The sequence below is a fragment of the Amphiura filiformis genome, chromosome 6 (assembly GCF_039555335.1).
Source record: "Amphiura filiformis chromosome 6, Afil_fr2py, whole genome shotgun sequence".
Lineage (NCBI taxonomy): Eukaryota > Metazoa > Echinodermata > Ophiuroidea > Amphilepidida > Amphiuridae > Amphiura > Amphiura filiformis.
The window spans coordinates 11,651,851-11,675,978 of record NC_092633.1 but is presented as its reverse complement, the minus strand read 5'-3'; the positions used below and the strand labels follow the sequence as shown (position 1 = coordinate 11,675,978).

The 24,128-nt window shown below is 36.3% G+C and overlaps 2 protein-coding genes across 2 annotated transcripts in view; one reads left to right on the top strand and one right to left on the bottom strand.

The window, feature by feature from the left end:
* LOC140154970 (uncharacterized) overlaps nt 1–23,022 on the top strand; it is a 53,892-nt gene extending 30,870 nt beyond the window's left edge. The window contains exons 28-32 of the mRNA XM_072177632.1: nt 18,332–18,414; nt 18,932–19,015; nt 19,692–19,797; nt 21,168–21,309; nt 21,743–23,022. Coding sequence (XP_072033733.1) covers nt 18,332–18,414; nt 18,932–19,015; nt 19,692–19,797; nt 21,168–21,309; nt 21,743–22,882 — 1,555 coding nt within the window. The 3' untranslated portion in view covers nt 22,883–23,022. The remainder of the gene's footprint in view (nt 1–18,331; nt 18,415–18,931; nt 19,016–19,691; nt 19,798–21,167; nt 21,310–21,742) is intronic.
* On the bottom strand, nt 788–15,296 carry LOC140154076 (protein unc-93 homolog A-like). Its single transcript, XM_072176687.1, is given in 8 exon segments — nt 788–1,073; nt 2,188–2,452; nt 3,667–3,771; nt 3,774–3,880; nt 4,425–4,505; nt 7,355–7,540; nt 8,630–8,915; nt 15,099–15,296. Coding segments are annotated over 8 exon segments (1,491 nt in total). The 3' UTR covers nt 788–810.
* Nucleotides 23,023–24,128: the final 1,106 nt, after the last annotated feature.

Genomic DNA, 24,128 nt, shown 5'->3' with positions numbered 1-24,128 from the left:
TTCTCATCCGGATGATCGTAAAAATCATCAAAATTCTGATTTTGGTACCTTTGTCATTGTCATAGATGTGCTAACATAGCCTACTAGTGGTTCAGTTAAAAGCCATGTATTTAAGACAATATAAGAATCAGTATACTGACAGTATATAAATTAGCTACATGTATTTGAATGGGGCTTCAACTTCGTCGATGCTGCTGTTTTCTTTGTTTTTCCCAAATTTTTCGTTTCAAAAGTACCAAATGACAATTTGAATGACTTATCCTTCACTTTTTAAGCAATTTATAATCAATTTTAATTTTTTTACACTTTTGCTGGGATCACTGAATGAAGATCATTTGGAGATAATAGGGTATGTTAAATGAATGTACAGCATGATGTCAAGACTTACTTGACTTGCTGACTTAGCTGTACAAGATGGTTTGTGTCTTTACTCTCGTCTGAGTCATTATTCTCCAATCTTGCCTTAATTGTGTCTAATGGTGGGTTTCTATGCAACAAATAATGCTCAACCTATTACAGTCACACAATGTTCCAATTCATCGAAAATGATCAATAACAAAAAATCAAAATTGATTGTGTTTAACAATTGCCCACGCCTAGTGGTGAGGTTGTCGTTCTTTGCGCTTCAATATTTACAAGATAAGTCACAGGATGTTCACCTGAATCTTCCACAGAGGGAAGGTGATTTTCGAGTAAAGTTAGTTAATATGTTAATTCCATTTAAAATTCATACTCCCCCTGTCGCAGATATTTCGAAAATCTTCCACAGGTGGAGTGTGGACTAATCTGACCTAATCTGGTCAGCCACCTTTAATCAACTTCAAAGGTCGCGTTTGTAACTCCTTCCATGTTGTTTCTATTTCGCTCAGGAGTTGGCACCTTCTGTCTTTGGAATTCTGTCACAAAATAGCCACTCATACCAACACCTAAGAAACACGAGAGTATTAACATTTTTGTCCATGTACATAGGAAATTGCTGTAGGCAAATGACAGAGTGTAGCCTGCGGACTCCCATAATCGGTAGTTTGAAAAGGCTGGTTCTTGGTTGAACGGGAATAGCACTCCGTAGTACGCTGAAACAAAACGAGAATTTCTATGATTATTGTTTAATTAGTTTTGGGAATTTACAGAAATTAAGCAATTATATGATGCACCATTTGACTTCCAGGAGGCTGGAAGTTAAGGTAGGGGGGAATTTAGGTGACGTCACTGAAGTTGGAATATCCTGCCCCTAGCAGGTCTTGTTTAAAGGGAATAAAAAAGATTGGGAAGTGTCACTCTATATAAAAAGTAATAATACTATGGAAGCCACCATTACCTTGCCATCGCGTAGGCCTGGAACACTACAGCGCTTTCTACCGGCTGCATCGTGTCCGAGCTCCGCGTTTAAGTACTGAAAATTACCCGTAAAATCACGGCTTGCTGCATCCACGGTTAGACTTTATCAAGCCTGCTACAGTGCATTTTTTTTCAAATGTTGAACAGCTATTTTTAATACTTTTAATAATATTGTTAGGGCATCCATGAACTTAATTTAATAATACATCAAATCGACCAACAATCCCAATATCCAGGCCAATATTTATACAAGAAAAATACTCTTTCAGTTATGAAAATTAACCTTAATTTTGCGCCTACACCTAAGACTTGGCGATAGTCCATTTAGATCATCATTGTCAAGCTCGAGGTGATTGACCCTGATGATTGACAATTTGGAACGCATACTGTACGCGTAGCCATGGTAGTGTTAGCACCCGTTAGCACCCCATGGCGGCCTCCATACGTGTGTCAAATTTTGTGATTCGCGGCAACTTCTGTACAGCATCCCGTAGCGTGCAAATTTGGCGAATCCGCGTTTCACTGTCAAACCCCTGGAATTACTTAAAATACTGTGCACCGGGTGTCATCTAATATAGGGAGTTAGCCTGGCAGTTAAATCACATTATATATAGAAGAATGGAATGGTAATTATCTCGTTCACAAGGTTCAACATTTGTTACTACGTTTTTTTTCAAAGAAAGTACTTTTTTCCTTAAATTTTACAACCAGCCAGAAGCATTGCCAAAAGCCAATGTTCTACGGGTTTAAACTGAAACAGTTTACGACAGATATTGAGATATCTATATGAAACTGGTTTTGAATTCAGTGGTAGAGTATTATGCCTTTTCAGTAATTATTAATACCTACCATTCAATTGTGTTTGCCATACGGCGTCTGCTAACCCCCAAAAAGCCGCAATGACAAAATACACTGGTAGGTCTTCAGTTGGCTTCCAAAATGTCATTGCAATCATGAGAGCGATATTGATTAGCGCTGCCATCGAGAATTGCGGTATTCTTCCTGTCCATTTCTCGACACGGCCTGATATGTAGGATGAAGAGGCATCAACTACACCATAGCAGATCATGACGTAGCCCACCCACTGCACACCAATTTTACACGTCACAAATGACTGGTAAACATATAAGAGAAACAATCATTAAAGGAGTATATTTTCATGGGTTGTATTGAAGATATAGTGGGAATAAACTCACTAACAAGTATGTGACTGCATGTCACTCGGTACAAGTAGTATGTAAAAAGCCCTTAAAAGTCGTTACATTTTACCAAAGAATAACTTGGCTAAAAAGATTTTCAGCAAGACACCTGTTACCAACTGTCAACATTTGACACATAATGGTAACTTTCTGGAAATCTTAAAGGCACACATTAAGAAATGCCATTTCCTATGATAATGGTCAGAGAGTGACATAAGTAGGTGTAAATTGTAAATTATAGGGTCCATTAAAAACTAGAGGTGACCTGCTGTACATGTTCAAGTAACCTCCTTCAACTCATTTGCATAATTTGGGATACCGGGCCTGAATCATATTCTGATTTGTTGAACTTCTAATTAGCATACTTTTGGATACCTCCATATTTGGGTTTACCTAATTAATTATTAATGATCTGTACGTTGTTTATGTCGTGACGGCATTTGAGCTTGTCACTTGTCTGATATGAAACACAACAAACATTTGCACTTTTCTTTCCAATAATGTTATATCGTGAAATATATACCAAATAGCGGAAGTATTAGTTTTTTACATTTTTAGGAAAATAATTCTGCCGATGACCCATGTTGACAATGTCTAAATATGCTGTATTAATTCTGGAAAGGGTTTGGCGATTTGTCCACCATTTTTATTTTTTCAGATGACTTGTGTGACCTGACATTTTGAGGTCATAGTAGATTTGCTTACCAGTTGTTTTTGTTATCCTAACTACAGTTTGCACATTGAAAAGTGAACTTCGACATACGTGGTGCAAGAATTCTTACCGTACCTTCTTTTATTCATTGACATGCATGTTTCAGCTGGGACGGTTACAATTGCGGCCACACATTGGTATACTTATGACCAGTTTTAGCTTTATATAAAATTTCTTTGATTTTACCGGAACTCATTAGGGTTAATTGGTGCATTGATTTAGTGGTTCTGTTCAGGTATCAGAACCAGGGGTGGTCCCCTTCTCTCTTTGATTAGCTCTGACAGCTAAACATGCACAGGCATGACTCTTCTGTACACAGGACCAACAGGTAATATGTGACTTCTGAACGACGAGCCACTGCGCATACACAACCTATCATATTCTGACAATTTTAACCAGGATTATTGATTAGGTTACCTTGGTAAAATCTCCTTGCATAAAGGCTTGCTCCAGACCGCTGACCATTGTTATCGGAATAAGCAGAAGGAGACGTTTATCCATCATGAGAGCGGATGGTGGCGCCTAACTAATTCTAATGTGTTGCTCGATTGATTTTTCTCGCTTGGTTGCATGGGAGTAAGCCCTAAGGCTATGATAAGCACTGCACAAGCGCCACATGCTGTGTATATACCTGGTAAAAAATCAACAATATTTTAGATTAGAAATATAAAATAAACATAAAACATGAAGGACACTGCTCTAATTTTTTTCTCAAAAATTAAAATATTGTATTTGAACACTTTTACCCAAAAAAATAGGGTTACAAAAATTGATTGAGGGCAGGTAGCTAAATCAGTATGGCAGGTAATTAAGAATGTTTGATACAAATATCTGTGCATACCTAAGTTGGCTCTCATTGATCAAGAATTACATATTTGTGACACGATCAAGGGAAATGAGTCGGATGTTGCTAATATTGATTTTGAGATATTGGCAAAGAAAGTGCTAAAATTCTTTTGTTTTATATTGTTTTCAGCGATTGATAATTTGATGTAACTTTGCAGAGAAAAGTCGTATCAACATGGGGTTTTCAGTTTCAGAAAGCTCTAAATGTCCTCTTTAGAAACATATGTAAAACTCATTTTCGACCGGGGTCGACATGTGACTCATTCCCCTTGATCACGTCACATTTTCCCAAAAGCAGACTTTACTAATAAGAAACGTTCCATACACACCTATAACTATGTTGGTCAGATGTCTTTCCGGTTTAGTTGCCTCGCATATACTTGTTGCATTTGCATCACTACTACCGTCGTCTGTCAACGTAATAAGCAAAATATAAAAGATAGCATAATATTTTTTCAGACTTCTTTTTATTAATGAAGTGCACTGGTCACCACCCAGTGCGTATTATTTTGCACAAGGTCCTCTGCACATGCTTGACGTTGTGCGCGTATACACGATGGTTAAAGGAACCTTGCAAAATATTATAATTTTTAGCAACTAAGATATAATTATTACCGTAATTTCCGGAATATAAGCCGTGGCTTATACGTTATTTTTGGAGCCGCCGAAAGTCAGTGCGGCTTATACGGCGATGCGGCTTATACAGCAACGTTTGAAGCAGAAAAACACACAAGAAAAAAAAAAAAAGCCCGACTCGACCGCTGGTGAGTGAGCCAATCGGCAAATTGTTCAAAGTCATCAACATCGCATCGTAATCCTCTTTTATGTCAGTTCATTCATGGAAATTTTGATTGACAGTCTCATTGATTGACTGACATGACTTGAGTAATATCCCCGGGAAATTATCAACAGACACCGCCGTCATCCCCGTCCCAATTTAATCATGATCGCATTGATGGAATTATCATTCAATCATTCTCATAATTGCAGCGATTTATTAATAGAAAGTGTAAAAAAATTATTGTAAATTTTTCTTGCATTTTTAATTTCATTCTTGTACAATTGTGAAGTTTGAGTAAAAAAAAATATGGTTGTTCGTTTTTATTAATATTATAAAAGTTTCATATCTGTCATGTTTGATCGATCCTTGAAAGCAAATTATGTAGGAGGCCTACCTCACACTCATGCACTGGCGCGTTGGGCGTTGGCTCTCATTCAGCCCTTAGCCAACTAGCAAATAACTTTCCATATTACTGGTAAAATGCTCCGTATTTTGTAGTAAATCACTGTACAACAAAAACAATTCACATTTTGTTTTCAAATAACTCCAAGAATTAATTGGCCATTAAATATCCACGAAAAGTTGAATTTCTGGTACCACACATCGGGTACTTTCCCCGTGTGCTTTCCCTCATTACGGTAATTATTCATACACAACCGCGGGAACCCGGTTCTGCCCATGCGCACGTTGAAAGTAGACAGACATTTTTTGAGGTAGTCCCTCATTAAATATTCATAACTTCATTCATACCGACCGTGGGAAAGTATCAGTTACACCATCTTTCGAAACATGTTTACCTGGGCATTTGCCTCCTGGGTCGTGGGGGCTGGGGTGATGATCTCACCAGGCCACGTGTATTATTCATGTTGGTTCTGATTTTATTCTCTGAATATGGGTTTTGTTTCATATACAATTATTTTTAAAGCAAGTTTATGGTCAAGAAGTTTATTTTTATAAAATTTGAACAAATTAAGGTTTTGTAATTAAAAAAACCAAACTTTTCTTAACCATGCGATTGGCGATTCCCGATCAAATTGATAAACAATGTGACGTGAATGGGAATCCCTGTGATGACGATCGACGCTTGAGATACGCTTTTGATGGGGTTTCCGACTTGCTCATCAGGGCTAGCAGTAGCACATGGCTAACGACCCCAAGACCCGGAAGATGGAGGATGCAACCTCGGGCGCATGCGTGTGTGATGGAGTATTTCAGCTCAGAATTCGCCAATTATCATTGGTATTTTGAATACATAAAAATCATACAAGGATACGCTATCGCTACGGAATTGCTGAACTGGGATTATTTTATTAATTTGGACAGTACACAGACATTGAAGAACATTATTGGAAGATAATGATCGAGTACAAGTTACATTAATTACGTCATGGATCAATATACACACAGCGCGGTATTCCCCATGTTGATACCATGCTTGAGGATCAAATAAAACGCCGAGGTCAATGAAATTGACCCAATTAGTAAGTTAGGAACAACATTTAAACCATTTTGCTGATAAAATGTCTGATGACATAAACTTTTATTTATTCTTAGACTTCCATTTATAGATGCACGAAATTGGTTTTAATATAATATTGGTTTACTTAAAACAAATAATTACCTCACTCCTCAGTTTGCTTTGTAGCGCCACAATCTTGAAAAAAGCGCATTACAGAAGAGTATGCATGTCAAAATCGGCCGTTCGTGGTGCGGCTTATATGGCGGTGCGGCTTATACGCCGCCGTTTGAATCTTATTTTAGCATTTTTTCGGACCTGCGGCTTATACTCTGTGCGGCCAATATTCCGGAAATTACGGTACTGAGATATGATTATTCATTGATTGATTAGAAAACGTCTTCAATTGTCTCAATTAAGTTTATTGGCCTATGTTAAGGTCCGTTCATACTACGCCGCAATTGCTTTGCGCATACTACGTGGAGTACGTGCATGTGCAATTGTACAACATTTATGCACGCTTTGTATTTGACTAATGTGTGCTCTGATTGGTTCTCGCTATCTAGGAGTGTATGAATGTACCTTAATGCAATGGCAAACATTTTGTAATAAAAACATGTGTGCACATCATCAGTAGGGCCGCTTGTCTCAAATTAAATGCATGTATATAGACCACTTGGCATGTGACGTCATTGCCCGGCAGTATGTGTGCGCATTATGACAATTTACATTGTTCTTTGCCCTGCAGTGTGCGTACGCATCATAGTCTGCTAAGGGCACGTGCATTTTAAATCGCCCGCCACATTTCATACAGTACAAGAAAGCCATTGATCAGTGTAGTGGCTCGTTCGAGCATATCGATAGACAAGTCCCTCGCCTTTGTTGATAAACAGTGATGTCAAGTGGTCTATACATAATTGAATAGCATAATATTATTCTCAAACCAACCAAGTATTTGGAATTCTGGACAGTTTGTGAACTCAGTAGTTGGTGTTATGGCATTGATTATAATATACACTAACCTGTATAGCAGTACATTGAGCCACAAGTGAAATCCGATGACGTAGTATTAGTGTCACTTGAGAAAACAAGAGAAGATATCAGATTGCCCAGCACTTGACTGGATTGAAAGAAAAGGAAAAAGATGCCAAAGAATCGACTCACGATGACGTCACTTTTTTCGTTGTGTATCACTGCATACCTCATACCTAACACAAAATGGCAAAACGTTAACAATGAGTTATACTCAAACATGCTTATACATGTATTAGCAACCAGGGCACCGGGTAGTTCTTAAATCCAAATAGACTTGATCTTTGAATGTGTTGGTACAATAATCAAAGACAATTAAAAAGACTAATTTGCTTCTGATGTCTTCTGTCAATCAAACTCTGGCACAGTTTGATTATGAGTGTTGTGATGATTAAGTTTCTGAATACGGCGGTAAAACAGCATTTTGCACCTTCAACTATAAAAACTGTCTCAAAAGTTGATTTTTGTCTTGTAAAAGTATCATAATTTTTCGGCATTTTCTGCAATTCCTTTTTTTTTCAATCGGCACCAGATAAATCAACCTTCCTCTTACGTGCTACTAACCAATCAAGGGTTGTGGGGAGTTTGATAGACAGTGATGGCAGATCAAGATTAGGCCGTATTGGTTCTTATCCGTGTGATATGACACAATATAACATGGTTCAGCACGTGTACATCGACGTGATACGTGTCCTCGCTATTTGAACCAATCAGAGGCACATAGCAACAATGGACTGATCAATTTTAAGCCCTATAATTCCTTGTAAAATGTAGGATTTAATTTGATTAAAATTTGTAATTCTTATGATATTTTTTATAATTTTTATTTGAATTGAAGTGTTATAAGAATGAGAATAAAGGTATTGTTTTTAGCTGCTGTCGTGCATCTATCGTCTCATATAACACGGACGAAATCATTATTTTTGGTGTAAAACAATTCGGCTTTGCCTCGTTGTTTTACTTAAAATAATGATGTCGCCCCGCGCCCATGTTATATGAGACAATAGATGCACTCCAGTGGCTAAAAACAATACCTTTATTCTCATTCTTATAAACACTTCAATTCAAATAAAAATATCTTAAGTATTACAAATTTTTTTTATTTACTTTATTTACGCCCTATACCGTTAGGCTAACCATGTTCTTGACAACGTTTGGGCTTATTGTACAATGGAGGTTATAAAGCTAATAGATACAAGACAATTTTGGTTCACAATTTCGTTAGAGATAATTGATTTATGAACTTTGACGTGTCCACAACCTACCAATGGTTGTCAAATAAGTGCACTTTGAAGACCACAATGGCGCTCCAGCAAGGCCTAGTAAAATGGATGCTGGGATCAAGGTCCACCAGTCAGGGTAAAAATTGGCAGCAGTGTATATGGTATAACAGCACATAGAGGCAGCAATTGTCCATTTGATACCAAGGTGTTTGATAACAAATGATGGGATGAAAAGTGCAGAAACGATGAGAGTAGCATAGATTGTAGCCAATGATGCCACGCCTAGACCTTCGTCACAGTTGATGCTGCTCTGGAGATTGGATAATCCCTGTATTGTAAAACAAACAAAAAATTGCTTGTGAAATCATCATAATCATACAAAACTTTTAGAATTAGCTTTTATATCTGTGTTAGGATTCATGTATATAATAGTCATATATTTTGTAAGGATCATAATTGACCAACATTTTATTTTATGGTTATTTCACAGTAACTGCTTCAATTTCAGCAGATTGGAAACCAACTACTAGTAATTTTAAAGACTCCTCTTCAACAAGTTTAGTAGTTTTTTTTTCAATGTGAGGTCTGAGGCAATATGTGGATGACAGGTTTGTCCTCCAAGAGTTTATTCCCAAATGCAATATGAGTATTGCAATTACAAAGAAGGCTGATTAACCCCCAAGCTGTACAAGTATCTATTGATATTCAATGCGCCTATTACCTTATGGAAAAAAATTTCGGATCAAACTGAATTTTGAGCGAAATTCCTTCCCACAATTCAACAATATGCATATGTATTGATTGCAATAACAAGATTAGAACTTTCAAGCATAGTTTTGTATAACAGCAAACTGGGGATAATTACTAAAAATTGTGATAAAACGTAGACGGAAGAAATTTGTGGAAAAAAGATATGTAAAAAGACCAAGAGGAAAGCAAAAAGCAAGCCAGGTATTACTAATTCAAAAGCAACTTGAACAAGATGCTATAATAAGTCTTTATTTTCCACATCATCTACATTAAACAACAAGCAAAAGAATATATGAAAAAAAACACGAAAAGACAAAAAAAGACGAGTAAAATGACATGGAGGAGATGATCAAAAGGCCATGAAGGCCAGAAGTGATCAGCCCTCGAATTAAGGATCTGAAGGGGCACGGCAACTTTTTTAGGGCAAGTTGATAATTAATTGCCTTGGATTTTCACTGAAAAGGCAAGGCAGCACGGCAATTTGTAATATTTCAAAAGGGCATCAAGGCAACTGTTGAAAATTTGAGAAGGGCACCAAGGCAATTTTTCAAAAGCGAATAGATGCATTGCTGTCAGCTGAATTTGACACCAAAGTAAAATTCGACTCTCAACTTTACACTAAAACTATATCACTATCAGCTCAAAATTATATCACTATCAGCTCAAAAAAAAAAAAGAAACAGATTGAATGTGATACTTGGAATACAATAAATGAGGGCGCCATGTCTAAAGACAAACAGTGTTGATGATGACCAGTTTGTGGATGTGTTTGTCGTAACGCATAGCGAAACAGAAAACACAATTCCTGAAATATTTATTACTAAGAATGAAATTCTAGGCAGCACATCAATGGAAATCACCACTGCTCTCCCCTTTGATTCATTCTAAACAGTAATCCAAGATATTAATAACTAATATTAGGCCTATCCGTTATGCCCAAGGTTTCCAGACATAAGAATATACATAAGTACATAAGCATGATTACTATCAATTTCAAAAGAATAATACTAATACTAAATTGCTAAGTTTGAGTAATTTTCCTAAATATTACATGAAAGCTTATTAGAGTATAAAAGATAGGATTTTGTCTTTTGCCTATCCAATATAGTGTCATAATAGATGGGCTGGGCAATATTTTGAGTATTGGATGCCGGCACAGCCAGCTAAGATAGCTAAGAGCAGTTGTCCAATTTTGCCAGCTGTTTTGTGGACATTGTTATATGTAATGTTGGTCTGCAGAGGACTGTAGACGTTTTGTCAGTAGGCCTATGCCAGGGCCTGTAGGCTTGTGCCAGATAGTTCAGATGATATTTTACCTCATTCGGGAGGCATAAATCTTCATTTGACATTATGACCAACAACAATAAGGATGTGTTGATGATTATTATCGATTAAAGCCCTGATAAACCTTCTTGTGTCAATAATTTAATGATTATTAATATATGAAACAGATAAGAATTGTTCAAAGTCGTTTTATTATCTTCAATATCACCCCAAGCCCATAATGATTAGGTCTATATATTTGAATTAACTTTACTATCATGTCAATCAAAAAGTTCTTATTTCTGATCCAATAAATTGCACTGTGTATGTTTCGATAACCAACTCTGTTATCTTTATCAACACTGAATGAAGACTGCTACTGTGAACTGGACATCCAATCACCTATTGCATTCTTGGTGATTGACTTGGTGTTGCCAGTTGATTTTTTCCCTGTCGGAAGTAGCAGTTCATCAAAAATGTGAGAAAGTTGATATTGACCTTCATCTCTGATCATGGTGGCGTCCCTTCTCTAACTGATCTAGCATCCTTGACCCAACGTTTATATCTGTCTTGCTCTGTGCCTATGACCTCTGCCTCCCCCAACCGATGACATGGTTCCGCTCTGTGACATGATCTGTGATGGCCGATTTATGTATGCTTGTGTGTATTTCGCACGGTGCTTATCCAGTTGCGTGCCTAATTTCCTCCCCGTCGCTCCCACGTATGAGAGATTGCAATTCAAGCAAGGAATGTTGTAAGGATCGCGTTTATCCTTTGGGTGCACCAGTTGTTTCTTAAGGGTACTGTGTGGCCGCATAGCAGTAGAGATGTTGTAGGTGTTTGGATGACTAGTTCACAGTAGCAGTCTTCATTCAGTGTTGATACAGATAACAGGGTTGGTTATCGAAATGTACACAGTAAGTGCAATTTATTGGATCGGAAATAAGAACATTTTGATTGACTTTATTCAACCGATCCTGATGAATTTGTTCAACCATTTATTATTATGTGTATTTACATCATCGCATGGGAAAATGTTTATATTAAATATCTCATAACGATACTGTCCGTCACATTTTGTGACATCCTATATCAAAATGAACATGACATACATTTCCCTAAATGACAGCTCACACCACCCTACGCCATGTATAACCCTAACTTGAAAGGAACCACTTGATAACACAATGTGTGACGGCGTGGATGGTCGTGCTAATGCACTCGTGGGCCGTTTCTTGATGGACTAGATTTTTTTTCGGGAAAGGTATCCAGACCAACTTAGTCTGTGCATTAAATTAGCATTATTTTATTTTATTGTAGCAACACTTATAAAATTTTGTCAGCATTGCAATAGTGTAATATAAAATATAATGACAGATAGTAGAAAATATCTGCAAGCATGAAGTGAATCTTTGACCTCTGGGTATCAGGTCACTGCTCTACTAAGTCTAGACAGGGAATACTGGATGAGGCATCATTCATTCCACCAATGGTTCATCATTTTTGGCCCCCACACATTTGTGGGGCTTATATTATCATGCAAATGGTTTTCTGACTGTCCTGGCAGAAGCAAATTCATTAATCCACTGTACAGGTCAAACATAATAACTGATCAACTTGGTATGGTGATAGGATATGGTGGCCTGATGTGCTGTATAGATTTGTGTCATGTTATTTGCATATTTATGAATATTAATGAGCTTATTTGATAATTTGCATATATTTTGCCTTCATTTTCATTAATCTTCTCTGCAGCTTAAATACAACCGAACTTTTAACTTGGTATGGTGATTAGATATGGTGATATGATGTGCTGTATAGTTTTGTCATGTTATTTGCATAGTTGTGAATATTAATGAGCTTATTTGCATATTTTGCCTACATTTTCATTAATTCACTCGGCAGGTTAATCACAAAGACTGATCAACTTCAAACTTGCTATAGGGATATTATGGTGGCCTGATGTGCTGTATAGTTTTGTGTAATGTTATTTGAATATTAATGAGCTTATTTACATATTTTACCTACGATCAACTTCAAATTTGGTATTGTGATAGTATATGGTGGCCTGATGTGCTGTATAGTTTTGTGCCATGTTATTTGTATATTTATGAACATTAATGAGCTTATTTGCATATTGCATATATTTACAAACCTTTGTTATTTACATAACTTGGGCAACCTTAATTATGAACCACATAATTCTAGTTATAGAATCTAATTAAAGACAGATTATGTCAAAGTTGATCTTTTGGGTTGGAATTTTTAACCATTTCACACTTACATTTCAGGGAGAGAGAGGGTCGGCTCATAACGAACACACTTTTGTTTGCAGGGAGTTATTGGACAAATTAATTTTTTTATTATCATCATCATCATCATCGGCATTATTATTATTATGCATTATTTTGAATTTATATTATCAACATCGTCATCATTTTATTATCATTGTAACATAAACAATGTTTCTGATCATATTTATCTGGTTATAAATATAGAGGCGTGTAAATGACGCTTGACTAAAGTTCACATTTTTTCCCAGCCACGATACATTATCATGGCTGGATGTATCATGGCTGGGAAAATCTGAGTTAATGGACTATAATCGAGACAGGTCGCATAAAATCGCAAAGCTTAACCATTTTGTTACACATCAATATTTATGTTTCAAATTAGGAAATGATCCCAAACTGGATACACTTGAAAAAGAGGATAACAAGTTACTCATGCAAATTTGGACTAATTTGAATATCAATGGGTATTAATCAATATGTGAAACAAGAGGCATGTACTTTGATATTCGTTGACCTAGTGATGCATATTGTTTGACTGTCCGAAGGAAAGGACCTTATGGCATCACAAATCATGTTTGTATGTGTGTCCGTTTGTTCCAGGGTTGCTGATTTTTTAATTCTTTTGAATTTTTTTAAAAAATCAGATATTTTTTTTCGATTTTTTTTATTCCAAGAACTGCTATACCCATGATCAAGTCAAAAGAGACCAGTGGAATGCTAGACATACCGTATTTCATCAAATAGTCGCCCCCCTCAAATAAACGCCCCCCACCACTTTTTTCAACCAAGATGTTTCAAAAATGCCGATATTTCCATGTTATCTTGTGTAGTAAGCCCACATGGTTGATAATAGCGTAAATAATTGGCGAAAATCTGGATTGGAAACCCGGAAGTGAACCAAAAGTCAGTGTCAAAAGGTCATAGTTCGTCATTTTAGCGTGACTTTTAAGCTTACCTAATGATTTTAACGGGAATTGTCGTGCTAAAAATGACCTCTAATAAACGCCCCCCCCCCTTGGGAAAATGTAACGCCCCCGGGGGCGTTTATTTGAAGAAAGACGGTATACACAATCCTATCAGGTATTTACTAAAATTCAATTTAATCAAAATATGTTTTTGCATGTGAAAATTTCAAAGAAAACAATTCGGTAAAATCATGGGAAAAAACCTGTTGAATTCTGCACTTGAAGATGGATTTTTTCACAGTAGATAAAGTGACACCATAGAGGTATATTAATTGTATCCAAAAGTTGTAGATGCATTATAATGAAGTAAAACAGTCAAAGATATTAACCTACATTTATCAAAAATGGTAAAAATTTAAAAGTTGATTAAAATCATTGATTTTTTTGGAAAAAAAATCATGTGATTTGAATTGCGATTTAAATCAATGTGATTTAAATCAAACAATCCTGGTGGGTTCGTTAACAATTTTGGTTAAAATTTGGTCTCATATGAATAGTTTAAATCCTATTGCAATATGTTCTCAGCATCTTCCTTCTTATACTTTGTACAGAGTCCTATTATAATTAACACTTGGACTGTGGAAAATTCCAACATTTAAAAAAAACATTTTTAACTAAAAATCATTTTTGACCAAAAGTCACATTTATGACCAAAAACCACATGACCAAAAAAGCACATTTTGGCCAAAAATCCATTTTTTTTCTCCAAAAATCACATTTTTTACCAAGAAAAGATTATGAAAACATAATAATGATAAAATTGGGTGTTTTTTCACCCAATTCAAAATTGATTGGTGTCACTGTAAATTTTAAAATATTGTACTCGACTTTGTCTCGTCCAATATTTTCACTCATAGCTCGACCAATAAATTTGTGTATCGGTAAAATCATTAAATTTTATATAAAACTAGGGTGATATGGGAGATGGTCTCTCAATTGATTCGGAAAGACTAATGAGTTCAGACATTTAAGCGCAGATTTAATTAGATTACACTTTCTACGACAATAAATATTGATATCTTAAGCAATACATTTTGCTTGTAAAATATCTTGGCCTATGCTAACGGGGAAAATGTTCTTAGCTATTCTGAACATTAGTGTCAGTGTTATTCCAAAATGCTTGTCTTATCACACCATTAGTTGTTCTTGGCATTATTAGCGTTTATATTATAGTTATATTATAGTTATATAAACCTGCTATTACTTTTGAACAGTATAATGTAAAACAAGCTAGCTTACCATAAAAGCCGTAAATAAAAGAAAGAAGGCAGAGCTGACAACAAGAAGGTTAAATAGCACCTTATTGCTACTCCAGTCATCTTCGGCATGATGAAAATTCCCTGTTCTGCCTTCAACAGCCGGCGTAGGATGGGGCTTGGAGATTGTCGACACGATTGGTGAATTTTCCACCGGTCCATTTTTATGATCTTCATCCATATTTGAACTTGCCCTGCTATTCAATGTCTTTGAATAACACTACTGCATGAGCTCAGAGAGTTAAAGTCATGAATCCACAAATTTGTTTTCAACCAAAAACAATTTTTTCAGCTGGGGGTACATCAATTTACAACAAGGATTTGTGTACTTGCCTTGCAACATCCACAGTGAGCACTGAAATGCTCTTAAGTGCAGTACATAGTCCGATCACTGCCTTTATCGTTTTACCACAGATATAATTTTTTTAATCCACACACAAAACAGTAATTTGATTGACATCAGTGGTTCAATCACTCACCTCAATCTGGTAGTGATCCTTCAGGTGATTGTTTACAATCTAAACATCAATGTATGATAGCATATTCAAATTTGAACTTTGTGTGTTGTTACTCATTAATTGATATTGTTTGAGAGTCGCCTTTTATATTAAAACACCGGAAAATTTGGCACAATTTGCGGACTGTAATATTTAGACGCAGTGAAGTGGAATTTCTGATGGGCATAAAAGAGACAGTATATCCAGATATTTGGACATGTACCAAAGGTTGCACTACCAAGTTGAGCACTGATAACTTAAAAAACTAGAGCGATAACCGCACCATAGCTGAACCATGTGGCTTCGGCAGTATATTGTGGTAGGCCTATACCTACAATTGAAGCATTTTGAAAACTTGACCTTTGACCCCTTTATTGCCCCTTAATGACCTTAAATGAATTTTAAAATATTTGCAACATGTTTAGAATGTCATAAGAATCATTGCGTTTAAATTTCAGCTCAATCGGAGCATTTTGTAAAACTTGACCTTTGACCCTTTATGACCCCTCAATGACCTTAAATGATTCTTAGATTCTTAAAATGTTTTAAAAATGTTTAGCATGTCATAAGGATCATTGCATATAAATTTCAGCTCAATTGGAGCATTTTGAAAAACTTGACCTTTGACCCCTTAATGACCTTAATTGAATTTTACAATATTTGCAACATGTTTAGAATGTCATAAGGATCATTGCGTTTAAATTTCAGCTCAATTGGAGCATTTTGAACAACTTGACCTTTGACCCCTTTATGACCCCTTAATGACCTTAAATGAATTTTACAATATTTGCAACATGTTTAGAATGTCATAAGGATCATTGCATTTAAATTTAAGCTCAATCGACATTTTTGGTTAAAATGACCTTTTTGACCCCTGTGACCCCTGGATGACCTCTGACGTTTGGAAATATTTTTATTATATTCTTTATGTTTTCCTCTTTCATATGACACCACTCATGGGGTCATACCTTCATAACATTTAGAGATATGTCCATTTCAGACCAAATGGTTAGTTAGTAACATACACACTTGTAGGCTGATACCATTTCATGGTTCAGCAACAAGAAGAAACTTATTTGGATAGTGAAAATGTGTACAATTATTAGTCTAGTACCAAACTGCATACCATACAATATTTTAAAGAGTTCTTGCAGGACTTAATAATAAAACAATGACATTGAAATAGGAATTGTTGTAACAAAAGCGAATGCGTCACCATTGTGTGCACCAAGAAGTTCATTAAGAATCATTATTATCATTTTTGCCAAATGAAATGTAGCTAAATCCTAATCCTTTAGTTAGTTCTAACTGACAATAAAAATCAAATTTTAATATTTGGCCAATTTTTATTAGAAATAAGGGCCAAAACCATGCGTTTTTAGGGTGTTTTTTGTATGCTGTGACAATCAAGCCCAAAGATTTGTACTAAGACTTAATTTCAGATTATGCATTCTAATTGTTGGAAAACACATTTTCTAATACCTTTTATAACCAGTTATCAAACTTAACATAAAATTAGCATACTCAAGATTTTGAATGCTTAGACTTGTGCCAAGTCTTTGAATTTTGTGGCTGAAAACTATTAAAATTTAACTTTTATTGCCAGTTAGATTAAAGGATTAAGATTTAGCTATGTTTTATTTGACAAAACAGGATAATATATTTTTTTTCCACAGAATTAGTACTGGATTTTTGTGGAATGGGGAGTCGTTTCTTAACATCAGAAATAGGGGAGTTACTTACAAGATCCAACCCAGTGTGAAACTGTAATGCTAAGATATGTGATATTGACATTGACCATGTAATGATCCCATTCCAGGCCAACACTTAGAGAATAAGCGATAGGAATTTTTATTTTGCCTATCCTCGAGCGTGTGATAGGCGACAGGCAGGTCCAATATTTTGAGTAGTGGATGCCGGCGCAGCCGGTATCCACTACGATAAAAATATTGGACCTGCCTGTCGCTCATCATAGGTAGAGGATAGGCAAAATAAAAATTCCTATCGCTTATTCTCATTCTTAGTCAGTTAAATATTATTTTAATAACTGTAAGCAATTTTTAAAGCAAAAACTAAGTTACCGTCATAAAACTCCCTCATTATAAAATGAACGAAACTTGTTTACAACTTTACGTATTCTGTTGCGCGTACTGCTAGCGCGTTCGCGTATTCCGCACTAGTCTACGCATCCAACGCGATACATACGCGCATCTCTACACGCCGTTTTACGGATTATCAAGACGCATGATGACGTGGGGTCGCTCTCACGGCCTGATAGACGGCACCAAATCATGCGATTGTCCAATCAGAAATGTGTCTACGAACTAGACCACTCCCACTGACTAAGAATGGTATATCAGCATTTGATGAGGAAATAGGGGAGTTACTTACAAGATATAACCCAGTGTCAAACTAATGCTAAGATATGTGATATTGACATTGACCATGTAATGATCCCATTCCAGGCCCAACACTGGTATATCAGCATTTGATGAGGAAATAGGGGAGTTACTTACAAGATATAACCCAGTGTCAAACTGTAATGCTAAGATATGTGATATTGACATTGACCATGTAATGATCCCATTTCAGGCCCAACACTGGTATATCAGCATTTGATGAGGAAATAGGGGAGTTACTTACAAGATATAACCCAGTGTCAAACTGTAATGCTAAGATATGTGATGTTGACATTGACCATGTAATGATCCCATTCCAGGCCCAACACTGGTATATCAGCATTTGATGAGGAAATAGGGGAGTTACTTACAAGGTACAACCCAGTGTCAAAAGAGAAAGCAGGTAAGGAAAAATAATTATGTTGAGGGGTCAGTGACACAAAGACGTAACTCCATTTTATGCGAAAATGAGATTTTGATATCAAACTTTTCAGAAGTATGAGCACTATCCAATAAACACATTGAAGTAACTCCATTTAGCACCCCATTGAAATCAATGGCCAGTGAAACACATACCATTATTTTTCTCAGAATGGCCAAAATGGAGTTACGTCTTTGTCACTGACCCCTCGATGTGCTTGGCTTTGTAAATAATAACAATTGGATAGTGCAAACCATTGCAGAATTTATTAAACTGAATTCTGCTTCAAGAAAAGAAGAAAAATAGAAGAGTTATTGTTTGAATTGAAAGTTTGATGAAAGGAATCTAACTTTGAAACAAAATGAGTTATGTTAGGCTCAAAGTAACATGTTGTGTTTTTGTGTTTACTTGAGTTTTAGCGAATGTGATCTATGGTGTGCTTACTGCAGTTGGTTTTGTCATTAATCAAAACTGCTCTCATTTGCATTTGCTGTCATAGAATCCGGCTGGAAGGAGCAATATGAGGCTTGTAAAAGCAAATGTATCCATGGAAAACACTGCAAGCATCCTACCACCTGTCATAGTAAGTTGTCTTCCCACTCATCTCCTGGGCTCTCTTTGTCCCTTGCCGCATTCCTCCTGTCTACCTCGCATACCTCTCTTGTTTGTCTTTCCACACTCCATCCCTCTGTCTCTATCTCACACTTTGATTTGATTTTATTTGTTTGGGTTTGACAATCCTGGAAACCTAAGAAAGCCTCCTATATGAAGCTTATTGCTTTTTTCCTCGGGGTCCATTTAAACACTGGGATAGCTTTGGAACAGCCAGAGATTAACATCCTACTCTTCTTGAAACTGACTGTAAGTTACATGTACAGGTATGACTCGCATGTACACTGGACCAACAGCTCTTAAAATTAAAACATCCCCTCCAAACTACAGAATTCCCCCTTGGTCCAATATACCCAACTCTAAATGCACCATACGGAGAGCAGAAGTCTGAATTTAATCTGCAGACTTTATTTTTCCAGGGCAATATCCCAGCCAATTTAACACTGCTGGGAATTGAACCTTGAACCTCATCTCATGCACCAGAAGCGAGACTTATAACCGAGATACACTCTCCCACTTTGCACACTTTCATAACACAGCATAAACAAAAACATTTAAATGAATGGGTGTGATTGGCTACATCTTTCATTTTTTGAATACAGAGTGAGTCTAGTAAGTTTAATTTCCTGTTCACCTTATAATTACAGTTGGGTCACGGTGCTATCGAATGGATCTTCTGTGTGGTGGTATAGTAACACTCATGGCAACCCTAGAAAACACCAGTGCCAGATTTGCAGACAAAATGCAGTTAAGGTAAAGACTAGGCCCATGCATTCTTGATACTATACTATAGGATAAGCAGTTGTTGTCTAGTTGCCTATCAGACGATGCTAGACTGGGATCAAGACCGATTATTGTATAGCGTAATTGCGTTACAATTGCATCCCATAATCGAAGATCTGGAACTAAGTATAATCAAGCCTAGCAACTATCAATCAAACAAAATTACGAGAAAGTCTTTCACTATTATGCAAGTACATAAATTTTGGGCTAAAAATTTCCCACTGCCATTGAAATGACTTTTTGAACAGGGATTGAATACAAGTGTCACAGCCATGCTTGTTCTTACTACTCTGAATTGTTGGGAAAGTTATGAAAATGGACTTTTGTGTAAACTTTAATTCAACATTGCAGAAGCCTTCTTTTTTCTAAGTTTGTTCACCGTACTTAAGGGATCTCGAATGAGCGTTTATTGCGTTTCGACAGTATTATTTGTGGGACATGAGAGCACCTCAGACCTATCGAATTGCATTTTGAATACGAAGCATGTCTTTCTGATATCAAATAATTTTCATTTTTGAAAATCACGATATAATACAAATTTTATGACAAATTAAAAAGTAAATTATATCAATCTAATGATATATTCTTAAAGTGTATGTAGCTGGGAGGAAAAGCCGACGGTCAATTGAAAATTTTGACCTTTCATATTGAAGATATGGATTTTTTTTCCCAAAAGACCTAATTGTTTTTGGTGTTTTGGGAAAAAAATCCATATATTCAATACGAAAGGTCCAAATTTTCAATTGATCGTCGGCTTTTCATCCCACCTACATACACTTGAAGTATAAATCATCAGATTTATAAAGTTTACTTTGAGTACTGTTAAATATCAAAATATCAATTTTAATGATTTGCCATAAAATGTGTATTAAATTGCGAATTTCAAAAATCAAAATTATTTGATATCAGAATGACATTCTTCGTATTCAGAATGCAATTCGATATGTCTGATGTGTTCTGATGTCCCAAAATAAATACTGTCCAAACGTTCATACCCCAGCCCTTAATAGTTGAATGTTCATCCAAAAACCATTGGAAACATGGAGAAAACAGTTTAATGCACAAAGACATTCAGGGGCTTCGGTCAGGTTCTTTGTTGCGGCTGTAACGAATGCTTTCAAGCACTTCTGCTATTTTACAGTGAAATAGCTTTAAAAAGGTTTTGAGCTGCAGAAATTAATTATTTTAAAAGTTAAGAATTCCAAATATACAGGACAATTTCAGATATGAGGAGATGCAGCAATATTTTTGTCCAATGGGAGTGGATCCCTGGTGGCTCCTTTATGTTCAAATAATGTTTTTCTCATCAGATGTATTTATAATGACATTGATTTCCACAGTAAGGCTAGTTACAGCATGAAGGTAGTGCGAGTTGAGTTGAGTGATGGAGAGAGAATGATTGGTATCCGATATCCATCTGATCTACTTGATAAGGCTGAAGAAGTCTTCAAGGAAAACAAAGCAATGGAGGCTTTACAAACAGTAAGTCCAATTATCCTTACATCCACAATGTATTTCAAAATATGAAAATTGCAGTGATTTCTTTGTTAGGACACTTTTTATATTGTTATGTAGAATATAGTGAGCACTGTCTTGCATATCCCATACTAATGCTATGGTTGATAATTATCTTCTTGCAAAAGGATGTTAAACAGCTAGTTATATTACAGGGGCGTAAGTTTTTCGGAAATTTCCAGATTTCCAGAAATTTGGCAATTTAAAAATCCGGAATTGAATGATGACATTTTTGTCATAAAGCAAAAACATTTTTTAGAGAGTGGGGTGATACACCCCTAGCCTATTCCCCGGACAAGATCCTATAAATTTTTGATACTGCACACAAGCGATTGGCCTATCATGACCAGCAGGAAGGCTTAAACTATTAATTCTCTTGTTTTTTTGTTGTAAATTTCAGAGACTGAACTTAGGAGCCAATGGACTACCTGTGCTAACCAAACCCAATCCAGAACCAGCAAGTAAAGCCAACATAGACCCAGCATCACCTGTTAATCCTAAGCTACTCAACAAAGCCATGACAGAACCACGCACTATACGTAGCTTCTTCAAACCAGTCAGTGCTACTAGTACTAATGTACCTAAAGACAAACCATCTCAGGGTAAAGGTCAGAAATCCAAAGGTCAAGTGTCAAAGGTCATCGATGATGATGATGAGCCAATGATTATTTCTGACAGTAGCAATAGTGAAAGCAGTTCACCATCAAATAAGTCTCCATCTCTCATATTAAGCAGCGCTGCTGCATCTTCCAAACCGTCCAAGTCTCCGAGTCAAAGCCCAACAAATACGGATGAAGCATCGACAGATGGGGAAAGCAGTAGATCGGACTCCTCTTTCTCAACTCCAACAACTTCCAGGAGAAGTTTGAGATCCCAGCCAAAGAGAAACTATGTTTTGAACGATAACAGTGATGATGACGGTGATGATGGTGACACGTCTAAAAAGGATGCTACAGATCAAGAATGGAAAGAATCTGAATCGGACGATCCTCCTGATCAGAGTAAATTGACTCGCAAGTGTAAGACTTGTAAAAAGTCTAAAGCTTTGTGTGCTTGTAAAGCTAATACTAGAAAGAAGACTGTGTCTAAGACAAACATGAGTAAGAAATCAACAGAGAAAGAAGCCTCTCAATCAAGCAAAACATTGGACCCTAAAGAGAGTGAAGTATCAACAGGAAAAACATCCAAAGGTGCAACATCAAATACTGGTAGTGAAACTTTAAATGGTTCCTCTGAAACTTCTGTGACACCAAATGGAATATCTGCTAAATCTCCAGCTCAAACCAAAGACTCGGATTCATCCGATAATGAAGTGGTAGGTAAAAAGAGACCTTTGAAAGAAAACAACTGCAAAATAGTTGGCTGGTTCTCTCAACCATCTAAGAGGACCAAACAGAGTAGCTTGGCATCATCATTTGCCCGCATCACAGAGGCGAAACAGAAGAAAGTGTTGTGTCCAATATGTGACAAGGAGCTGCCATCTGGGACCAGTAATGAGCAACTGAATTCACATGTTGACAAGTGTCTACAAGGACAGTAATGGTGCTATATGTATGTTTGTATATTCTCAGTCATCCAGGTATAGAAAATATCAAATTGATAATTAAAATCTGGTCAACTGGACTTCATATTTTAACTGGTGACATTTCACATCCTATCCTGGAAGCTTCCTCAAGCCGTCTGATTTCTCGGCGGCGATTGGTCAATGACCCAAGTCCTTAAGGGATCTTTTGTGTGTACTCTCATCTCAACAGTACCAACCACACATTTGATAACAAAGACGTTATCACATTGGACAGAGAATTGTGGTGGTTTGAAAAGAGGTTTGAAAGAAGCTGTATATGAAGCGGGAGGAGCCATCTCTGAACAGAGGAGGTCAGCCTAAAGTTCTGCTATCCAAAAGATCCCTCGACGACTCAGCTCTGTGACCCCATCATCATGGGTCACTGACCAATCCCCGCAAAGAAATCAGATGGCTTGCCAGTTAAAAGAGTAAGTCCAGTTGACCAGATTTTAATTATCAATTTGGTGCTATTTATGTATGTTTATTTTCTTAGCTAGAATTAGATTGTGTGCCTATCAAACTACTTATTCAAATTTGACCTTGCAAACATCAACTGCAGGGCTGCAAGATTCTCATAAACTTATTTTGAGAGAATCAAAATTGATCATGCGTATTCCACATGCAGTAAGTTAACATGATTCATTGCAAAATGACTTTGTATACAATACAAGAGACCAAAATATTTATTTACCAAAATGTGAATGCGATGCTCAAGAAACTAATGTGGACCTCAGGATTTTTATCATTTCCAAAATGAAAATGTGTAGGTTTTTCACAATACCCTCAAAACAGTTGAGGCTGTCATTAACCACTAACCATTGAAAGTCATTAATTGTGCTTAACCCACTTGTTAGCAAACTTTCTACCCAAATGACTAATAATTTAGTTAGTCATACAACTGGAATAGTGGAAATTTTTCCTTTTCACTAGTTTTTAACTTTGCACTTTGTGATTATAAGCTTTCTTAAATTGACCTATACACAAAAGGAATATATTCGCACATTGGTATTTTCGTTGCAGTTGTTTGAAAGGTGAAAAGCAAGAAATAAATGAAGCGAGAAAATTTCCACTTTTCCAGTATTGCAGTAATTAATCAACTTAATGTTTGTACTCTAGCAAATGCATCTGGTGTTAACCTTGAGGAAAAGTCCCCACTACTTTGAGCAGCCGTAAACTTGAGCACAATTATTTTAAAGCAATAAAATTGATATGAATGTGTGAA